The 16,904-nt window shown below is 43.8% G+C and overlaps 2 protein-coding genes across 2 annotated transcripts in view; one reads left to right on the top strand and one right to left on the bottom strand.

Moving 5' to 3' along the window:
- ABCA13 (ATP binding cassette subfamily A member 13) overlaps positions 1–16,904 on the top strand; it is a 418,312-nt gene that overhangs the window by 75,074 nt on the left and 326,334 nt on the right. The window contains exons 9-15 of the mRNA XM_084798070.1: positions 3,048–3,212; positions 4,644–4,843; positions 9,527–9,654; positions 10,437–10,540; positions 10,874–11,047; positions 12,831–13,036; positions 13,678–13,817. Coding sequence (XP_084654196.1) covers positions 3,048–3,212; positions 4,644–4,843; positions 9,527–9,654; positions 10,437–10,540; positions 10,874–11,047; positions 12,831–13,036; positions 13,678–13,817 — 1,117 coding nt within the window. The remainder of the gene's footprint in view (positions 1–3,047; positions 3,213–4,643; positions 4,844–9,526; positions 9,655–10,436; positions 10,541–10,873; positions 11,048–12,830; positions 13,037–13,677; positions 13,818–16,904) is intronic.
- Positions 14,529–14,967, bottom strand: LOC311606716 (small ribosomal subunit protein eS26-like). Its single transcript, XM_084798071.1, has one exon. The coding sequence runs from the start codon at positions 14,949–14,951 to the stop codon at positions 14,604–14,606; it is 348 nt and encodes a 115-aa protein (XP_084654197.1). The 5' UTR covers positions 14,952–14,967; the 3' UTR covers positions 14,529–14,603.

Here is a 16,904-nt window from a genome sequence, read left to right as displayed (position 1 = left end):
TCTTGACCCCACTCTTGCTTTAGATCAATTCCCCTGGTCATATGACTCCCTAGCCCAACACTCTAGCATGAGAACAGAAGTGTAGAAAACACTGAAGAAAAAAAAAAAAAAGCAAAAGCAACAGTGAGATAGTGTTGTTCCAAGTCCAGGATGGGCCTTCTTGGTCCACAATCAATGTGTCTTCAGGACTCCATTTCTTCTGAAGCAGCTAGAAAATGTTGTAGAGAAAAACGCTGTTTTTCTTTAGCCTTTTGGTTCAGTGCAAGGCTCACAAGTTAAAGTAAAGGAAGAAAAGGCTAGAGAAAACTCAGCTTTAAACTATGTGAGAACGCATGAGACTTGACAAAGAAACTGGCCAAGTAAGCAGCCAGGTGACTGGTCCTTATAAAGCTCCATAGTCTAAACACAGAATAGAGTGTGGACTGCCATTAAGGGAGGAAAGGAGAGGCCAGCATCGGGTGCATAGAGGCCATCTGCTTGCGCCCAGGGCAACCTCTATGTGAGCAAAAGTGGCATGGCAGATTCTCTTTTCTAGTATGATATCATGTGTGTAAATGGAAACTTGATTTATTAAGCAGGACATTTCTACTAGACTTTTAGATATGAAGGTTGGCAGCTTTCCCCGAGTCTACTGACTCTCAGCTTCCTTTAATTCAAAGCAACTCCTCTGTTTAAGGAGTATATTTTGGAGTGGTGCATTCTGGGGCTCTTCACCTTTTTTTAAAAAAATTGAATTTTCCATTGTGTAGAGGCTGCCCATATTTCCTGCTTGTGGTTTTTTTCTCCATCTGCAAAGTCAGCAATGTACCAGACTTTCTCTTATCCAACTTCCCTGATAGTCCTTCGTCTACTGTTACCGGTAATGAGGGCTTTTGTAGTTACATTGATCTCTCTTGATAATCCAGGATACTCTATTATTTAGTCAATTGACTGACTCCTTAATTCCATCTCTAACCTCATATTTTACCAGTTGTTCAACTTAACATGTTCATAGGACCTGGGGGTTAAGGTGTGGAAAGCTCAGGATTCGTGGCTCTGCTTCTTACTTTTATAAAACCCATGAATGTCTGTCACCAGTGTTCAGGTCCTTTCTGCATCTGGTCTGACCTATGTTCCTCCATTCCTCAGGCCTATTGAGGGGCTTCACCCTACAGTGCCCTTGGACTAAAGTGGGACTTATTTTTTCCTTTTATATGTATCTTTTTCTGCCTTTCACAAAATGACTTACTGAGTTCCACACACTATGAGTTCCCATCACCTCGATCCAGCCTCAGTGCTCCCATGACTACCTCAGCCTCTGCGACAGGGACTGTGGAAGGGAACTTGCTGTCTGTGCATGCTGCTCGCACAGACTGAGTATCTAGGCAGGTACCAAGGCCTTATCTTTCTACCATGATACATGACCCTCACATTACTTTTAGTTAGAGAGTGGAAAAAAAAAGTCCTTAAAACAAAAACACAAAGTAGCTCTGTGGCTTTGACTGTTGTAAGTGAACAGTTTTCATCTGAGTCCTAAGGGCAAGTGTGGGATGGATAAAGAATCTTTGTTGTTGCTTGACCATGGCCATTGTCTTCATCCAGTCTGATGATGTGTGCCCCAGGAATTCCATTCTCATTACTCTGGAAGCCTCCAGAAGTCTGAGGGCAGGGCAATGGGAGACTGGCTGTCCAGTTAAAGTCCACCCTCTAGTTCTAGCACAGTGTCTTCTCACTCTGCCCTTCAGTGGCCCAAGGGCTGGGTTTTCAATCAAGCTTCCCCTTTAGATAAGAAGCAATAGTCCGACCATGACAGCTTCTCCCCCATCATCTCACCAGCCCCTGTGCTAATCATCCTCCATTATTGTAGCTACTACTTGAGATTTTGATCACCTTAATAGAAGAAAGGTTTATTTGGCTCAGTTTTTTAAAAAGACTATTCATAAAAAGAGATTTATTTATTTATTTTATGTATATGAGTGCTCTGTCTGCATGTGCACCTGCAGGCCAGAAGAGGGCATCAGATCATATTATAGATGGTTGTAAGCTGCCATGTGGTTGCTGGGAATTGAACACAGGATCTCTGGAAGAGCAGCTGGTTGCTCTTAACCACTGATCCATCATCTCTCCAGTCCCCCTTTTGGCTCAGTTTTAGAAGTGTCATGGGTTTCTTGGCCCAGCTGTTCTTAGAGTTTTCAGTGAGATGATACATCAAGGTGGGAAGCACATGGTGAAGGAAGCTGTTTACTTCATGGTGCCCTAGAAGAAAAGACAGAAGAAGGGAATAGAGTCTCAATACTGTGTAGAAAAGCACACTCTGGGTAATCTGATTTTTCCCTTCTAAGCCTCACCTCATAAGGTCACCTCTTAATAATACCCCATGGGCCTCTGGAGAGTACCAGTTCTAAACTGTGGCACTCCCAGACGCTTCATTCCCTCACATTGTCACCTTGTGGGCAGTAGCTTCCATGTAGACATTTTAAGGTGATGAAAACATTTCTACCACAGCAACCATCAACAGAATTGCTGATGACACTACAGTTAAAAGAATTCAGAGTGGGTGGATGTAGCCCATTCTGCCACACACAATTGTAGAGTAGTTTTGTAGAAGTTAGCACATAAAAGAGAATTGGTTCAAAATGGTAAGTAAAGCAATGTCTAACTGGGATTCAATTTAAATCTCTTGTATTCTGCCCGGCTTTGGCAACTATAAATGGCAGTGCTCTTGGCAAAGCACCACTGTAGGTTCAGAGCATCATCAACTCCCTTAGCCTGTAATAGCTTTTGGTGGGAGGATGAGGATGAGCAATGTTTGACTCAACCCTGTGTCTTTCTCCTGGAGAGCAGCTGCTCCTGATGCTGGGCCTGATCCCAAAAGAAGAGAACCCATTTTTATCTATAACTGTGAGGCCTTTGCTCAGGACAAATAACGTAGACACTCTGAGTGATGTTTAGCGCTGTTCAATCAGGTGAATACCCCCTGCAAGCATGGGGCATTGTTTTGAAAGAAAAAGCATTCCAGGGAAAACAGCTTCACTTCTAAGTATTTTTTTTTTAAATTTTGTTTACAGATTCCTACGCACAGTTTCCTAGAGAAGATGGTGTGTTCCGTCTTGTCCAACACTTCTGAGGGTGACACTGAGAACAAGGGCTACCGGGCAGACTGTCATCCCAAGTGGTCAGCAGTCAAGAACTATATCATCCAGGCAGTCAGTTGGCTGAAAATCTATGGACAGGTGCTGTTATGTGTCTGGATGCTCTGAGTGTGGCAGCCTCCCCACCTCAATCATTTAGTATGACTTTTCCTGGCAAAGACCATAGGTTCTCCACACCTGGTCACCATGACCTACTGTCACATGCATCCAACTGCCTTAACTCAATCAAATTCTTAGCACAAGCCACCAAAACCTTCTGACCCAGGCACACGGACACACTTGGTAGACAAGAGTTTCCTAGATCCATGCTGTGTTGCTGACATGTGAGATCCCTTGGGCCACTGGGACCAATTGTTACCCAGGCATTCATTTTGCCTTGTGTCTTTTCTGTTTTTTCCTTGAAATAGTGTACAAAAATAATTACTGATTTAAAGGCACATCAGCTGTCCCCACAGAAATAAGAAAAATGGTGTGTGTGTGTGTGTGTGACTTTCAGGGAGGCTGGTCTATAGCAGAGTACCATGATCAGTAGAAAGTTGAAAGTTGACAGCCTCCAAAGCTCACAGTGGCCCTGGACAGCTCACAGCTCTGTTCCTTGAGGTACAGGCCACACTCCCACTGCAGTACCACTAACCCTTTTTCAGGTGTCATATGCACTTACACCCTTATTGCTTTGGAGAACTCAACCTGATAAAATCTTCGTCCCCTCCAAACATGCATGACTGATAAAGGTCAGAATCTCAAGTAGTAGATAAAAAAAATCTTTAGAAAAATATACAGGAATGTGCACTTGGTAACCTATCCATCCAAAGTGACAAAGAGATAGTGCTGAAGGGACCAGCAGTAAAGTGTTAATCTGGGTTGCTAGCCAAGCCTTCATCAGTCCACCTGCCTTTGTATGATGCATATACTCACCCTGTGATCTGATCTGGGCATGAGACGCTTATTGTACAGCACAGATGATCTTAGCACTAGCTGCCTTTACGTCATTCCCAGGCCTGTCATAAAGTGGTATTCAAAGACTGCTTATTAATGGCAGAATATATTTTATCTGTTTTTTCTCTTTTTGAGACAGAGTTTCACTGTTAGTCATAACTGTCCTGGAACTTGCTCTGTAGACTAGGCTGGTCTCGAGTTCAGAAATCTGCTTTCCTTTGACAATATATATTTTAAAGCTTATAATTGCATTAAAACTATCCTTAACGTAATAATTCAATTATCAAGTTTGATCTCTTAAAAGAAATTGGGTAGTCTTATCTTGTTTTCTTTTCTTACTTCTCTTGGAGGAATGAGATATAGACTTATAGGAATAATAAGTAAGCTGTGTGTCCTCTGCTGACATTTATAATCTTTAATTTTTTGAGTAAACATGAAATCATAATACAATCGTAGTATACATTTTAATTGATCAGAAATGTGAAAACTTGTCATTTATAATGTTTTAAAAAACTATTTCTTAAGTATAGTATTTCTAATGTGATTTATAGTCTACTTTTGCTTCTAAATTTGCAGGTGTTTGACCAGTGGCAGCAGGGTGGTTTGCTACCGAATCTGCTAGCAGGTGCCAGCCACAGTCTGGCAGGCCTTAGGGACCAGTTTAAAGAGGAGAGCAAACCATGGAAAGTGGTGGAAGCCCTGCACACTGCTCTGCTCATCCTGAATGACAGCTTGGCAGCGGATGGCCCCAGAGACAACCATCTGTTTCCACAGATGTAAGGCATATGTATGTCTTTTGCCATTGAGTATGCTTGATCACTCTGACATTATGGGAATGTGCAATGGAGCTGTTAGAAACAAAACCTGTATAACTACAGCTAGGCATGGATTCCAAGTTAGTACATGGGAAACACAGAGCTTGTATTGTGGATGTCGCCATCCAGATGTGGATGTGGCTATGTAAAGCTGTCTAATGGGCTGTTGAGGTATGGTGGCCCCCATCTCTCTTCCTAGTGCTCAGGAGACTGACATCTATTGAGCTCAGGAGTTCATCCCATCCTCAGTGACAATAGTCCTTGTTTCAAAGAATAACCAACCAACCAACCAACCAACCAAAACCAAATGAACAAAGGAACAGAACCAAATAAACTTGCAGGATATGACCAATTGGAGAAAGCATCAGCTTCTTGAATTTGTCATAAAATAAACGCACATGTTAGAGGTGCTTTCCTACTAGGTTCATCCTGTAATTATTCATATATAAAGACTGTACAGTGAGACGTATATTTGCTAGGTAGGAATTCTGGCCAGGGATGGGCAACTTAAGCAGTTTTGTAATAATAGTCTGTTTCTGGATAATCTTGGAGAAGGGCTTAGTGTAAAAAAGGTCAGCAGAAGTTAACCCTGTTTTAAAGATCAGCTTGCATGGGCCTTGTGGGGCCTGGCTGTAACTACAACCCTCCTTGCCAGTTCAACATCAGATGCATTTGTATCTGAAATCTGGTTAGCAATGGCTTCATAACTGTTTTCAGTTCCAGGGCTAATACATTTCACTTTGACCATGTGTGCATGCGTGTATGTGTGCTCGCATGCATGTGAGTGATTATGTATATATGTTGTGTGCCTATGTGTGTATGATATCTATGTTTGTGTGTGTATGATGTGTACATATATGTGTTCATGTATATGTGTGATATGTATGATTATATATGTATGGTGTGTGGATATGTGTGCTTGTGTGTGTTGCATATGCATGTATGTATGGTTTGTGTTTAGTGTATGTATCTCTGTGTGTGGTGTGTGCATATGTGTATATATACATGTGTGTGTATATAATGTAGGGTGTGTGTGTGTGTGTGTGTGTGTGTGTGTGTGTGTGTGTGTGTGTAGCAGTTTGTGCTAATGTGAATCCTATTAGCCTCTGGAATTAATTTCCTCAAAAGAAAACAGATTTCTTATTGTCTCCAAAATGGTTGTTTGAAGCATGAGAGCTTGTTCAAATACAGAGACCCTGGCTCTGTGAGATGTATGTAGTACCACAGAATTATCAGTATATGAGGTCACACTGTTGCTGTGATTGCACAGTCGATAGTAACTCTAAATGGTTTAAGCTCTTTCATTTTTTCTAGAGTCCACTTAGGATATAGGCTCTTACATTTGAGGGTCTTATTTCCTGACTGATGAAGAAGATGCCTTGGGCTGTGGGGTACTGGAGCCATGGGTAGCAGTGCCATAAAAGCTGTAGAAAGATGGAAACAGAAAATAGCAGGGGTGCTTTGTGACAAGGGAAGGACAAAAAAATAGGGCTGTCAATAACATCAGGCACAGGAGACTGTATTGTAATCTTGAAAATTATCCTGCTGGTATTCTTGTTTTAGACCAACTGTTCTAGACATTAATAAACACACCACAATAACTCACCCCAGTTTTCTTACAGACTCCAAAGACCTTCTGACACTTCAGCCCAGGGTCTTGGCTGTTCTCAGACACATAAAAACAATCTAGGAAGATCCACTTGACTCTTTTTTTTTTTAGCTTATTCAGATATTAGGGAAGCTGAAGACTTCACTATATGGTGTCCACCAAACAGCGGTTGACATCGCTGTGCACGGTCAGGTTCAGGAAGACAAGGGCCCGACGCTGCCTTTGCTGCCTTTGCTGCCTACCTTCTGCGTGCACAAGGCAATTTGGCTTGTGGAATTTCCTTTTCCATTCAGATCCCAGCAGTGCTACACCTAATACAACATTATTGGCTGTCTAGGCAACAAGCAGATCCATCACTTGTTACACTCCGGCTTGACTGTCAGCTTCTCTGGGCCTCCGCCATCCTGTCTGGTAATGACCGCTAGATAATCCCTAAGGCTTTTTTCTAGTTACTAAGCCTTTGATCTTCTGGAGGGTTAGTTTGCAGACATTGCTAGGCTGCTCTGAGGATTGACACAGAGTTCCTTTATGGGCACTGCCCATGCCCAGATATCCTCACCTCCCCTGCTAACACCTTCATAGCTCTCCTTCTAAACTTCCTTCCATCTTTCTTCTCTTCACAGTTGCACTGATTTTTCTTCCATGGATGTCAAATATCCCCTTATAGAACCGCCGAGACTTTGTCATCCCTGTCATTAATTATTTTATTTCTGGAGTTGTCTATTCTTTTTTGTCCTTCCTTTACTTCCCCCCCTCCTCCTCCTTTTCCTTCTTCCCCTCCCTCTGGAGTCCCATCTCAACAGGGTCACATGCAGTTGAAATTCTGACGCCCTTTTCTCTGATGGTGCTCTTTCTTACCTGCCATAATTGTGGCTGCCTACTCTGGTTCCTGTAGCACTCGGGAGTGTTTCCTGTACTTTGGGGGCTTTTCTGCTCTTTCTCTTACACCTCTTGTCTCTGTTTAAATGTTCCCTGTCTCTCAGTATACGTACTTGTATTAAATCCAACAGCCCCTTGTTGTTAGGCTTCTATAAAATACTCATTCAGCCTTGGCAGGAGGCTCATTGTCTCATTATCACAAGTGTTGGTCCAGGAAATCACACTTGTTTTTAAATCCCTTGTCTCCATAGCCAATCTTTCTCATCTTCCTCTCAACTCACTGCAGACTCTTTCATTGTCTTGAGGCTTTGTTCCCACCAGCTTTGATGGCTGGGTCATGAGAGCTCTCCATCTGGCCTCAGATCTGGGCCTCTGCTGGGTAACATGGACTCATAAGATACGCCCTTGATACTTCAGCAAGACCCGACTCATCAAGCACACATAGGAATATTTGCTTACAGATGTGGTCCTTGCTGAAATTCCTTTGCTTGTCAGAGCTTGAAGAGACTCAGCAGCCCGGACTCAGGTTCCATAACACATTGGGGGAGGGGGACAGTTTTTTCCACTTGGCAAGTAAAGAAAGCACAGTTGTCTTCCTCGCTCTCATTCTTCCCATGGGACAATTGGTTTGCCTCTCAGTATAACCTGGAGTGTGATAGAAAGTGAGCAATTGGACCTTGCTTTGTCCCTTGGGAGGCTCAGTTTAAAAAGCTACCCTTCAGGCTGGGTAGAGAGAGATGGTGCATCCAGAGTGATGGACCAGGAGGGTTCCTCCTACCCGCTGATTTCTTTCTTTCTTTCTTTCTTTCTTTCTTTCTTTCTTTCTTTCTTCCTTCCTTCCTTCCTTCCTTCCTTTCTTTCTTTCTTTCCCGCTGATTTCTTATAAGAGAAACATCACTAGGACCTTTCTCACTCCTCTGTACTCTCTGCAGTGGTGGGATCCAATAGCACACTGGCTATAGAACTGAAGCCACTATTTGTCAAACTGGTGCTTTACCCAACACTGGTGAGATTCTCTGAGTAGACCAGGTGGTTGTAGGCCAGAGAAATTCCAGATGTACACAATCAGAGGTGCTGCATCCAGGTTTGAGCAAGAGGCAGTGTTTGGCTTTGGCTCCTAGTAGTCACGTCTTTCATCTTTTGTTCCTTATCTGGCTATTCTTTTCCTGGATGAAAATGCACTGTGCTCCCGTGAGTGTGTAGAAAGCCTGCAGTTAGCTGCTCTTGGCAGCCCTGCTCCTCACTGTGACCTGCCTATTGCTCTTCATTCTTCCACAGATTTTTTTCCTCCCATTTTAGTTTCCTCTTGTTCCCAGACTCATTTTCTTTCTATTTTTTCTTCTTCAGTGTTTCCCGAACTTACTTGAGCCACCCACACACCATCCTTCTTAACAGATTAGAGCCCTGATGGAGCACGAGCATATGTTGGGCCTCTGCCTCTTCCTACGGCCCCAGCCCCTTAAGCAGGGAGGGAGAGGCAGGTGTGTATTGTTGGAGACTCTGCCCGCAGTGGTTTCTCTGCCAGGCTTTTAAGGCGAACATCTTAAAAAGAATGTTCCTTACTGCAGGCCCCAGGTTGAATGCTCCTTCTGCTTGGTTAGGCTCACCCTTCAGACACTGGAGGGGTCAAGCAGCCTTACAGGCTATTTTTTTCCCTTTAATCTTGGAGACTTTTAACATCTTATGTGGGATTTCTTTGATGGGTCTTTTTTATTTCCCTTTTATTCCTTTGATGGGTCAAAGGCAAATTAATTTTCTGTGCCTCATAACTGAAAGGTTTAAGTCATTGAAAATGTAGGTCTCCCTGTGTACCCCCAAGCTGGCCTTGAACTCATAGTCCTGCATTAGCCTGCCAAGTTCTGGGGTGACAGGCATAAACTGTCATTCCCAGCAATGCAAATGTTTGTAAGCGTCAGCTGATGCTTCACTCCAATTTTCACTTGCTTCGTACATTTCGGGAGGTAAAGAGAACATTTAATCTGGAGCTGCTTCCTTAAAGAATCTTCCCAGCAGGGGATTCAACAACGCAGTTTGTCAAGAGCCCAGTTAGGTGCTGCAGTCGGCCTTCCAATCTGTGTGCGTACTTCCCTAAGCAGTGTGATGTTTTCTTTTGCTTTGCCCCTGGAGTTGGTACATTGACTTATTTTTGTCCCCAGATTCCAGCATCTGGGCAAATTGCAGCGTGCACTGTCAGACCTGTTCCCGTGGCCAGCTCTGAAGAGATTGCCCCTTCTGGAAACTGCTCTCAGGAACACGGTGGCCTGGGATTTGCGTTTTGTTCAAGGTGAAACCAGCTCTGCTTTTGTTTCTCACCCAGTGACCATGAGCAAATAAAACAGTTATTGGCAAGTGTTCTTGTGCCTGCCCAATGCGACTGTAAAGTTTTGGGCTGAGTTGTTTGGTGTCATGTGCATGTATGTATTGCTACAATGCTCCCAAGGATGTTTCACATACAACATGCCATGCTGCTGTCACAGTGAAGGTCGCTGTTTAACAGGGCCTGAAATGTGGTCCTGGACAAACCATTTCATGGGACGATCTAACTTTTTCACTGACACCAATCCCATGGTTGTCAGGCTGGAGGTGCCCCAGAACACTGTGCATAAGAGCATTGGTACCTCTGCTTGCCTGTCCTCTACACTGTTCAGAGCCTGCATTGGATGGAGATCTTCCTAAGAGGACAGAATGCCCTTTGAACTTCTGTTGACTGGCAGGTGTTCCTTCTGCCCTAGTTCAAAGAAAGTGACTTTACATTTTGCCTTAGTGGGCCAAATTCTTTTCACCTTCCAAGGGACTAGAGAGAAAAAAAAGTGAGAGGGGGCTTTGGGAGCAAAGCACTCTCATAACAAAGCACCCACACTACTGAGTTCTCGGAAAGGACAAAGTAGCATTCTATGACATTCCTGTTTTCCTTTCTAAGTAAGATAGTGAAGCATCTGATATCAGGTTGGATTTACTTAAAATCATATTTTTGGAATTTACTTTCCTGTCTCATGGTTATGAATAAAAGCCAAGATGGAAGAAAGCTAATTCAAATGGACAGCGAAGCATATTTCTGTTTTGCAGAAGTCCTCAGGTACCTGGAGACGTCAGCACGGGATTTTATACCTGGTGGATCTGATGGATGGAGACTACTAGAAAAGGATGTCTTCTTTTGGGGCCTAAAGCAGGTAAAGATTACACACAAACCATTTCCACAAAACATTCAAAAAATCCCCAAGCAACACACAGCTTTGCCTGTTGAGAGTTTTGCTGGCAAAATACGGAGAATGCGCATGTCTTTAAAGAGCTTTGGGCTTCACTTTGACATGGCTGCTTCTAGTTGTAGTCCTTGATTCCATGGGGAGGGTCACTGAGTGTTCCTAAGTGTTCCCCCTCAAAGCGGGAGGGAGGGAGGAATGGGAGGATGCATGGGATGGGATAGCAATTGAGATGTAATATAAATGATTTTATTTTTCAATTAAAAAAAAATGTTCCCCCCTCCATCCTTACTCACTTTTCAGCTGTTGACAAGGAATGCTTCTGCCGCTTGCCTGAATGGACATTTGTCTCAGGAGGCTCCCCTCCCCACCGGGAACTCCAGCACCTGGAGGAGTCTCTGGGGAGTGCTATGCCACAACCCCTCCTTCAATGAGACCAGTGTTTTAAAGGAGCTGCTTAGTGCAGCGAAAGAGGCTGTAAGTATCCACCCTTAGATCTCTCCTGCAGCACGAGCTGGGCTCCTGTTGAAGGGTAAGTCACCCAGCGTGCTACTATTGAACCTGGAATTTGGACCACGTAAGAGCTGGCATCACTGAAAGGGTACTGCTGCCTAAATGGTGGCTACTCGTCAGATTTACCCTTCCTCATACTTGGGTGTGGTGGTGCATACTCCCTGCGACAGCCCACCTGGCAATCTACGAAGGGTACTGCAACCTTCCCAAACACACACTTGCCTCTCAGGTTTCCTGGCCACTTGCTTGCTCTGTTTTTTTTTTTTTCCCTAGCTGCATATGGGAAGGAAAGTGCTGAACTAACTCTGGTGATCTGTAAATGCATAGCAGCTTGTAGCCATTGCTTTTAGTGCTTTGAAAGTCACTGTCCTCCCCTGTCACTGCCTAGGATCCAGACAACTGTGATGAACATTCACACAGACTATAGAATGTTTAGAACATGATTGCACCAACTTTAGCACTTATTTTTCTAACTGAGAACTAAAATGTGTAATATTCTTATGCTTATCAATTTGCTCCTCTCACAATTTCCTGTCTCTTAAATATAAAATTAGTGAAATAATAAAACTAACGAAGTAGGAATGATGCTTGAGCAAAATGAAAGTAAAAATAAGAATATGCACATAGTCAAGCCCTTCACTGTTTTCTCAGCATCTAGAACACATGCCAAGGGATGTACAAACATGAAGATCTTCTCTGGCTTGAGCAGGGCAGATAACATGAGTGCATAACAGTTCTGCATCTGGAAGTGTCCCCAAAGAAGTGTATGGGTTTTGAATGTAGAAGAAAACTTGGAAGCTAAGAAAAGTCATTGAGGATGCTAGTTAGGCAGAAAGGTGTATCTAAAGTTAGGCCCACACAGGAAGAGAGCTGGGACCGGTTCAGTGGGATCTGCAGGTGGCAAACATGTTTCTTCAGCTGTACTAGAAAGCCTTTCAGATAGGGTTTAAGTGATTTCTCTTACCGAACCATTCCAAATCTCAGTGGTTGAAAACAGAACACAGCCTATGTTCTCTCATGACTTTGGGGGGATGGAGGGGGCTCAGCCACGTGGAGTTCTCTTGGTCTTATGACTGTTCCTTGAACAGCTGTGATCTTGTGATCAGAGGGGCTGGAGTTTGGATGGGCACTAAAGTCATGGGGGCCTATCTCTTCTCTATAATAACCCCATGTGGGCATCGTTAATATTCAAGGATTCAGAAAAAGGGGGGCTTATCTCTTGTCTATAATAACCCCATGTGGGCATCCTTAATATTCAAGGGTTTAAAAAAAAAAGGCAATAAGGGAAGTTTTCAAAGTCTGTGACAACTACTCAGACTGTAATTTGTATGAATCATTCCACTGCACTTAAGTATTAAAGAGAGTCAGAGCCCAGCCTGGAGGGACTGTGTGTGTAGGGGGAGGGGGAGCCTTTGCCACGAGGACGATTATCAGGTCTGGTTCTCTGTGAACTTTGTTAAGCGTTCCTTCATCACATTTGAGGACTGTGTGGCTATGACACTAGAGTATCTACTAGGTGCCTAATAAAGTGTGTATGTGTGTATGTGTGTGTGTGGGTAAAGAATCTTACCTTACTATAGGATAAGGTTTTATTTGGGGGTTACAACATGTCTATAACTGTGTCTTGGCATCATTCTCCTACCGTCCGCGTGGAAACCTTGGTAATTTGAGCACGGAGAGGCTACGTCTCAAATGCCCACACAGAATGATTGACTTTTGACAGGTGATATTTCCTCTTTCATTTAAGGGTCACAGTTTGCAGGAGGTCATTGCAGGACACACAGACGGACCAGTTGCAGAACATGGTGGCCATTTGGGCTGGCAGGATCTTGGGACACAGCTGTCAAAAGTGAACTTTACCTGTTCTCGGGTCTTCCAGCTGCCAGGAGCTGATTCATCACCTGAGAACCATGTCCCAGGTGGTGGCTGTGAGTACCAGCTTGTCTCCACAGTGTAAGTATGTGTTGGATGGAAAACTTTTTAGGGCTTGGACATAGGCAGGACTTCAGGGGCTAATCAATGATGGCTCACCATCATATATTCCATTCTTAAAGAATAAAATACAAAGATACTTTAAGGAGATTAACTTGTTACTATTATAAGAAAGCTACTAAGAACTATCACACATTAAACAGTTTCGCTGTCGAACACTGACTTAAGCTTTCATGACAAACCAAAGGCCTTTGTATAACCAAGGCTGATGTTTCCATATGGGAGGCTGCTCAAGTGAGCCATACTTTTATTTCTGTTTCATGACTCTTTACATCAATAACCATTTTCTGTGGCTGTTAATAAGCTAATAGTCAAGAAAATCAAATGGGGATATGTTTTTTTTCTTAGCATCAATGTGTTTATTCTTGTCCTTGCTTTTTGCTTCATTTAATTTTTTTGTCATTGACATAATGATTTCCCCTCGTTTTCCAAATCAGGGTAGAAAAAGTAATAAATGAATAAATATTAAGTGAACTATTTAAACAATTCTAATTGCTTTTTTTAAATGTGGAATGCCAGATATTTGTATACATTTTTAGATGGTTTTGTAAGTATGTATCGATGTTCGTAAGTTCTAGCTTTCTGGGTTCTTCTGGCTGCAGGACATCTCATATACTTGAAGAAATGCAAATGTCCCTGCAGCAAATGTTCTACTGGAAAATCTTTGAGGGGATCATCAGGAAGACATGTGAATTGGCCCGATACATAAACATGCACGGAAGTTTCCACAGCGGTTTGACATGTAAGTTGGGAGGTTTTAATGACAGGAATGTGTGGCGTTTCCTACACACAGTGAGACACAGCTTCAGAGTGAAGTGTTGCTATGCATCATAGTGGGACGCCCGAAGTGGAAGTTCCTCCAGTGCTGCTAGCTGTTATGGCTACTGTGCCCAGGGTACCGTTGCTGTCATGATCAGACTCCCCCGCCCGACATAGTCCTGCTTTGTCTGGCCAGGCTCTCCCAGTACCGTTCAGAGAGATCTTATTCCCTCTCAAAATTGTCCTAGTTTAGACAAAAGCATTTATTTCATTTTTCAAATGTTATTTGTTTATTGAAAGATTTTGCGTGCTTTGATCACATTCATCCCTTTTCAGTGCTTCCTAAACCCACCCCTTCCCCTCGTCACCTTTTGTAACTTTAAAAAAACCATTCAAGAGGATCTTGTGCTGACTGAACACTCCTGAATGTGTGGTCTTTCCCTGGAGCATGGCAGACTTACCATTGGCTCTTGGGGGAAAGCTTTCCCTACCTCTCCTAGCAGCTAACAGCTGCCAACAGCCGTCTAGGTAGAGCTGTGGTTGTGTGCCTTGCTCTCTTGTCTGCATGCTGGGATTTGGTCTGGCGTGAGCTTGCACACGTCTTGTGTATGTTGCCACAACTGCTGTGACTTCATTAAGTGCAGCTGCCCCGCTGGGTCCAGAGGACACTGTTTCCTTTGTAGTCATCTACCACTTTTGGCTCTTTTTTTTTTTTTTAAGTGTAACTCCCATTTTATTTGTCCAAAGTATTTTTTCTTCCGTCCTGTCTTTACATGGGCTTTGGTGGAGGTCGTGTTGCAGCACCAGCGGATCTAAAACGAGGTGGGGGTGTTTGGTCCTTCCGGGCCTCACGGGATCGGTTCCTGACCATCTTGCTGTGAATGGCACAGCTCACGCAGTAATGCAGCTTGATGTAGAGCTTGGGCAGCACGTAAGCGTCAAAGACGCTGGCTTCGGAGATGTCCCTGACAGCAGCGGCCTCTACAATGTTCCGGATGACGAACTTCTTAATGGCCTTGTCCTTGGGCACGCACCGGGCGCAGTTGGTGCAGCGAATTGGCTGCACGTGGCCGCGGCCCTTTTTAGCACGGCCGTTGTTTCTCCTTTTTTTGGTCATCTTGGAGCCAAGACCCGAAAGCCACTTTTGGCTGTTACGCTCCTACCCCGACTTCTAAAATGATCCCTGAGCCTTTGGATGGGGAGTGTGGTATATATGTTTCTATTATGGCTGGGCAGTTCCTTCCCCCTCAGCTCTCACCCCACCCCAGCCTCTCCTTCCCTCCTCGATGCCCCCATCCCTGATCCCCCCTCAGAAAAGAGCTGCTGCCGGTCTTCCAGGGACATCATGGATAACAAGCTACAGTAAGACCAGGCACATACCATCACATCAAGGCTGGATGAGACAACCCAGTAGGAGGACAAGGGTCCCACAGTTAGGCAAAAGAGTCAGGGACAGCCCCCACTCCCACTTTCAGCATTTCCACAAGATCCCCAAGCTGCTCAGTCATAACATGCAGGGGACCTAAGTCAGACCCCTACAGGCTCCCTGGCTACTCACGTTCCCATGAGTCTCAGTTGACTCTGTGCGTCCTGTTCTTGTGGTGTGTCCCTGACCCCTCTGGCTCCCCCAAGCCTTCTCCCTCCTCAGCAGCAGGACTTTCTAAGCTCTACCTAATGTTTGCCTGTGGAGCTCTGCATCTGCTCCTATCAGTTGCCGGATGAAGTCTCTCTGGTCTCCTGGATGACTGTTATGCTAGGCTCTGGTCCCAGCATACTGTGCAGGCAGGACAAGCTGTAGGTCAAAGGTGTCCCAGTCCTTCCATTTGAGGCCTTGCCTGTTTACTGAAGATGACCAGTTCAAGACGAAATGCAGGTAGAAACCTAAAAACCACAACTCTAGTTGTTTCTAAGAGGATTTTCTTTCTCTTTCTCTGCAACCTGGTTCATCCTATTCCCAACCTCACCCACCCCCAGTGCACCTGTGAAATCTGTTCTATTTCCCCTTCCTGGGGAGATCCGTGTGTGTGTGTGTGTGTGTGTGTGTGTGTGTGTGTGTGTGTGTGTGTGTGTTTGTGTGTTTGTTTGTGTGTGTGTGTGTGTGTTTCCCTTCTTTGGGTTTTGGTGGTGTGAGATTATTTATTGCCTGATTTTCATGGGTATAGTTAATCTCCTTGGGTTAGAGTTTTCTGTAGCTGGTCTTTTGGCTACTTTGTGGATTCTTCTTTCTTCTAAGCTTCTCCATTCCTCGTTGTCCAGGCTTTCAATCCCCTAACATTAGAGAGGAGAGAAAGACGGCTATAGGGGAAAAGGGGAGACATTATCATTAGACAACTTCCTGCTGATAATGGGTGCCACACTCTTTGGGGAAAAGTTCAGTCTTTACCTCCAGGATATCTGATTTCTTTTTCTTCTTGTTTCTTCTTTGCATATGATTATTTAACAAACCATGACCTACAGCGATCAACCAATGACTCATCTTGGGGCCATACCATTTATATACCGTCTGAAAAGTTCCCAGAATTCCAAACATCACACACTTGCAGAAACCATCTGCAGCTGGCAAAATCATGGTCCTGCTAGAGCATGCGGCAAATCATAGTCAGCTGCTGTGAACAATCTGAAGCAGCCCCATATCCCAAAGCTGGAATTAAAATGAAAACATATTTGCATAGTATTTTTTTTTAAAAGAAACTAAAATTATCACTACAGTTTTCTTTCTAGTAATTTCTATATGGCTAGAATTGTGGGTAGACACTGTTTACATTTGACTTTGTCATGAAATATCTTGTTTTTTTTTCCCCTATCTATGGTGATTGTAAGTTTTACTGGGTATAGAAATCTTGTCTGGCACCCATGGTTGCTTAGAGTCTGAAAGAAATCTGTCCAGGCCCTTCTAGCTTTTAGAGTTTCTGTTGAAGACTCAAGTATAAGTTCAATAGGTCTGTTTTTATATGTTACTTGGCCTTTTCCCCTTGTAGCTTTTAATATTCTTTCTTTGTGCAGTATGTTTAGTGTTTTGATTATTATGTAGTATGGGGACTTCCTTTTCTTGTCTAATTTATTTGTTGTT

Source organism: Acomys minous (genome assembly GCF_964271855.1).
Source record: "Acomys minous genome assembly, chromosome: 10".
In the NCBI taxonomy this organism is placed as follows: Eukaryota; Metazoa; Chordata; class Mammalia; order Rodentia; family Muridae; genus Acomys; species Acomys minous.
The sequence above is the reverse complement of the archived record's forward strand: the minus strand, read 5'-3'. Positions and strand labels throughout refer to the sequence as shown.

Coding starts and splice junctions, on each gene's coding strand:
- LOC311606716 (XM_084798071.1), bottom strand. CDS start 14,951: ATGACCAAAAAAAGGAGAAACAACGGCCGTGCTAAAAAGGGCCGCGGC.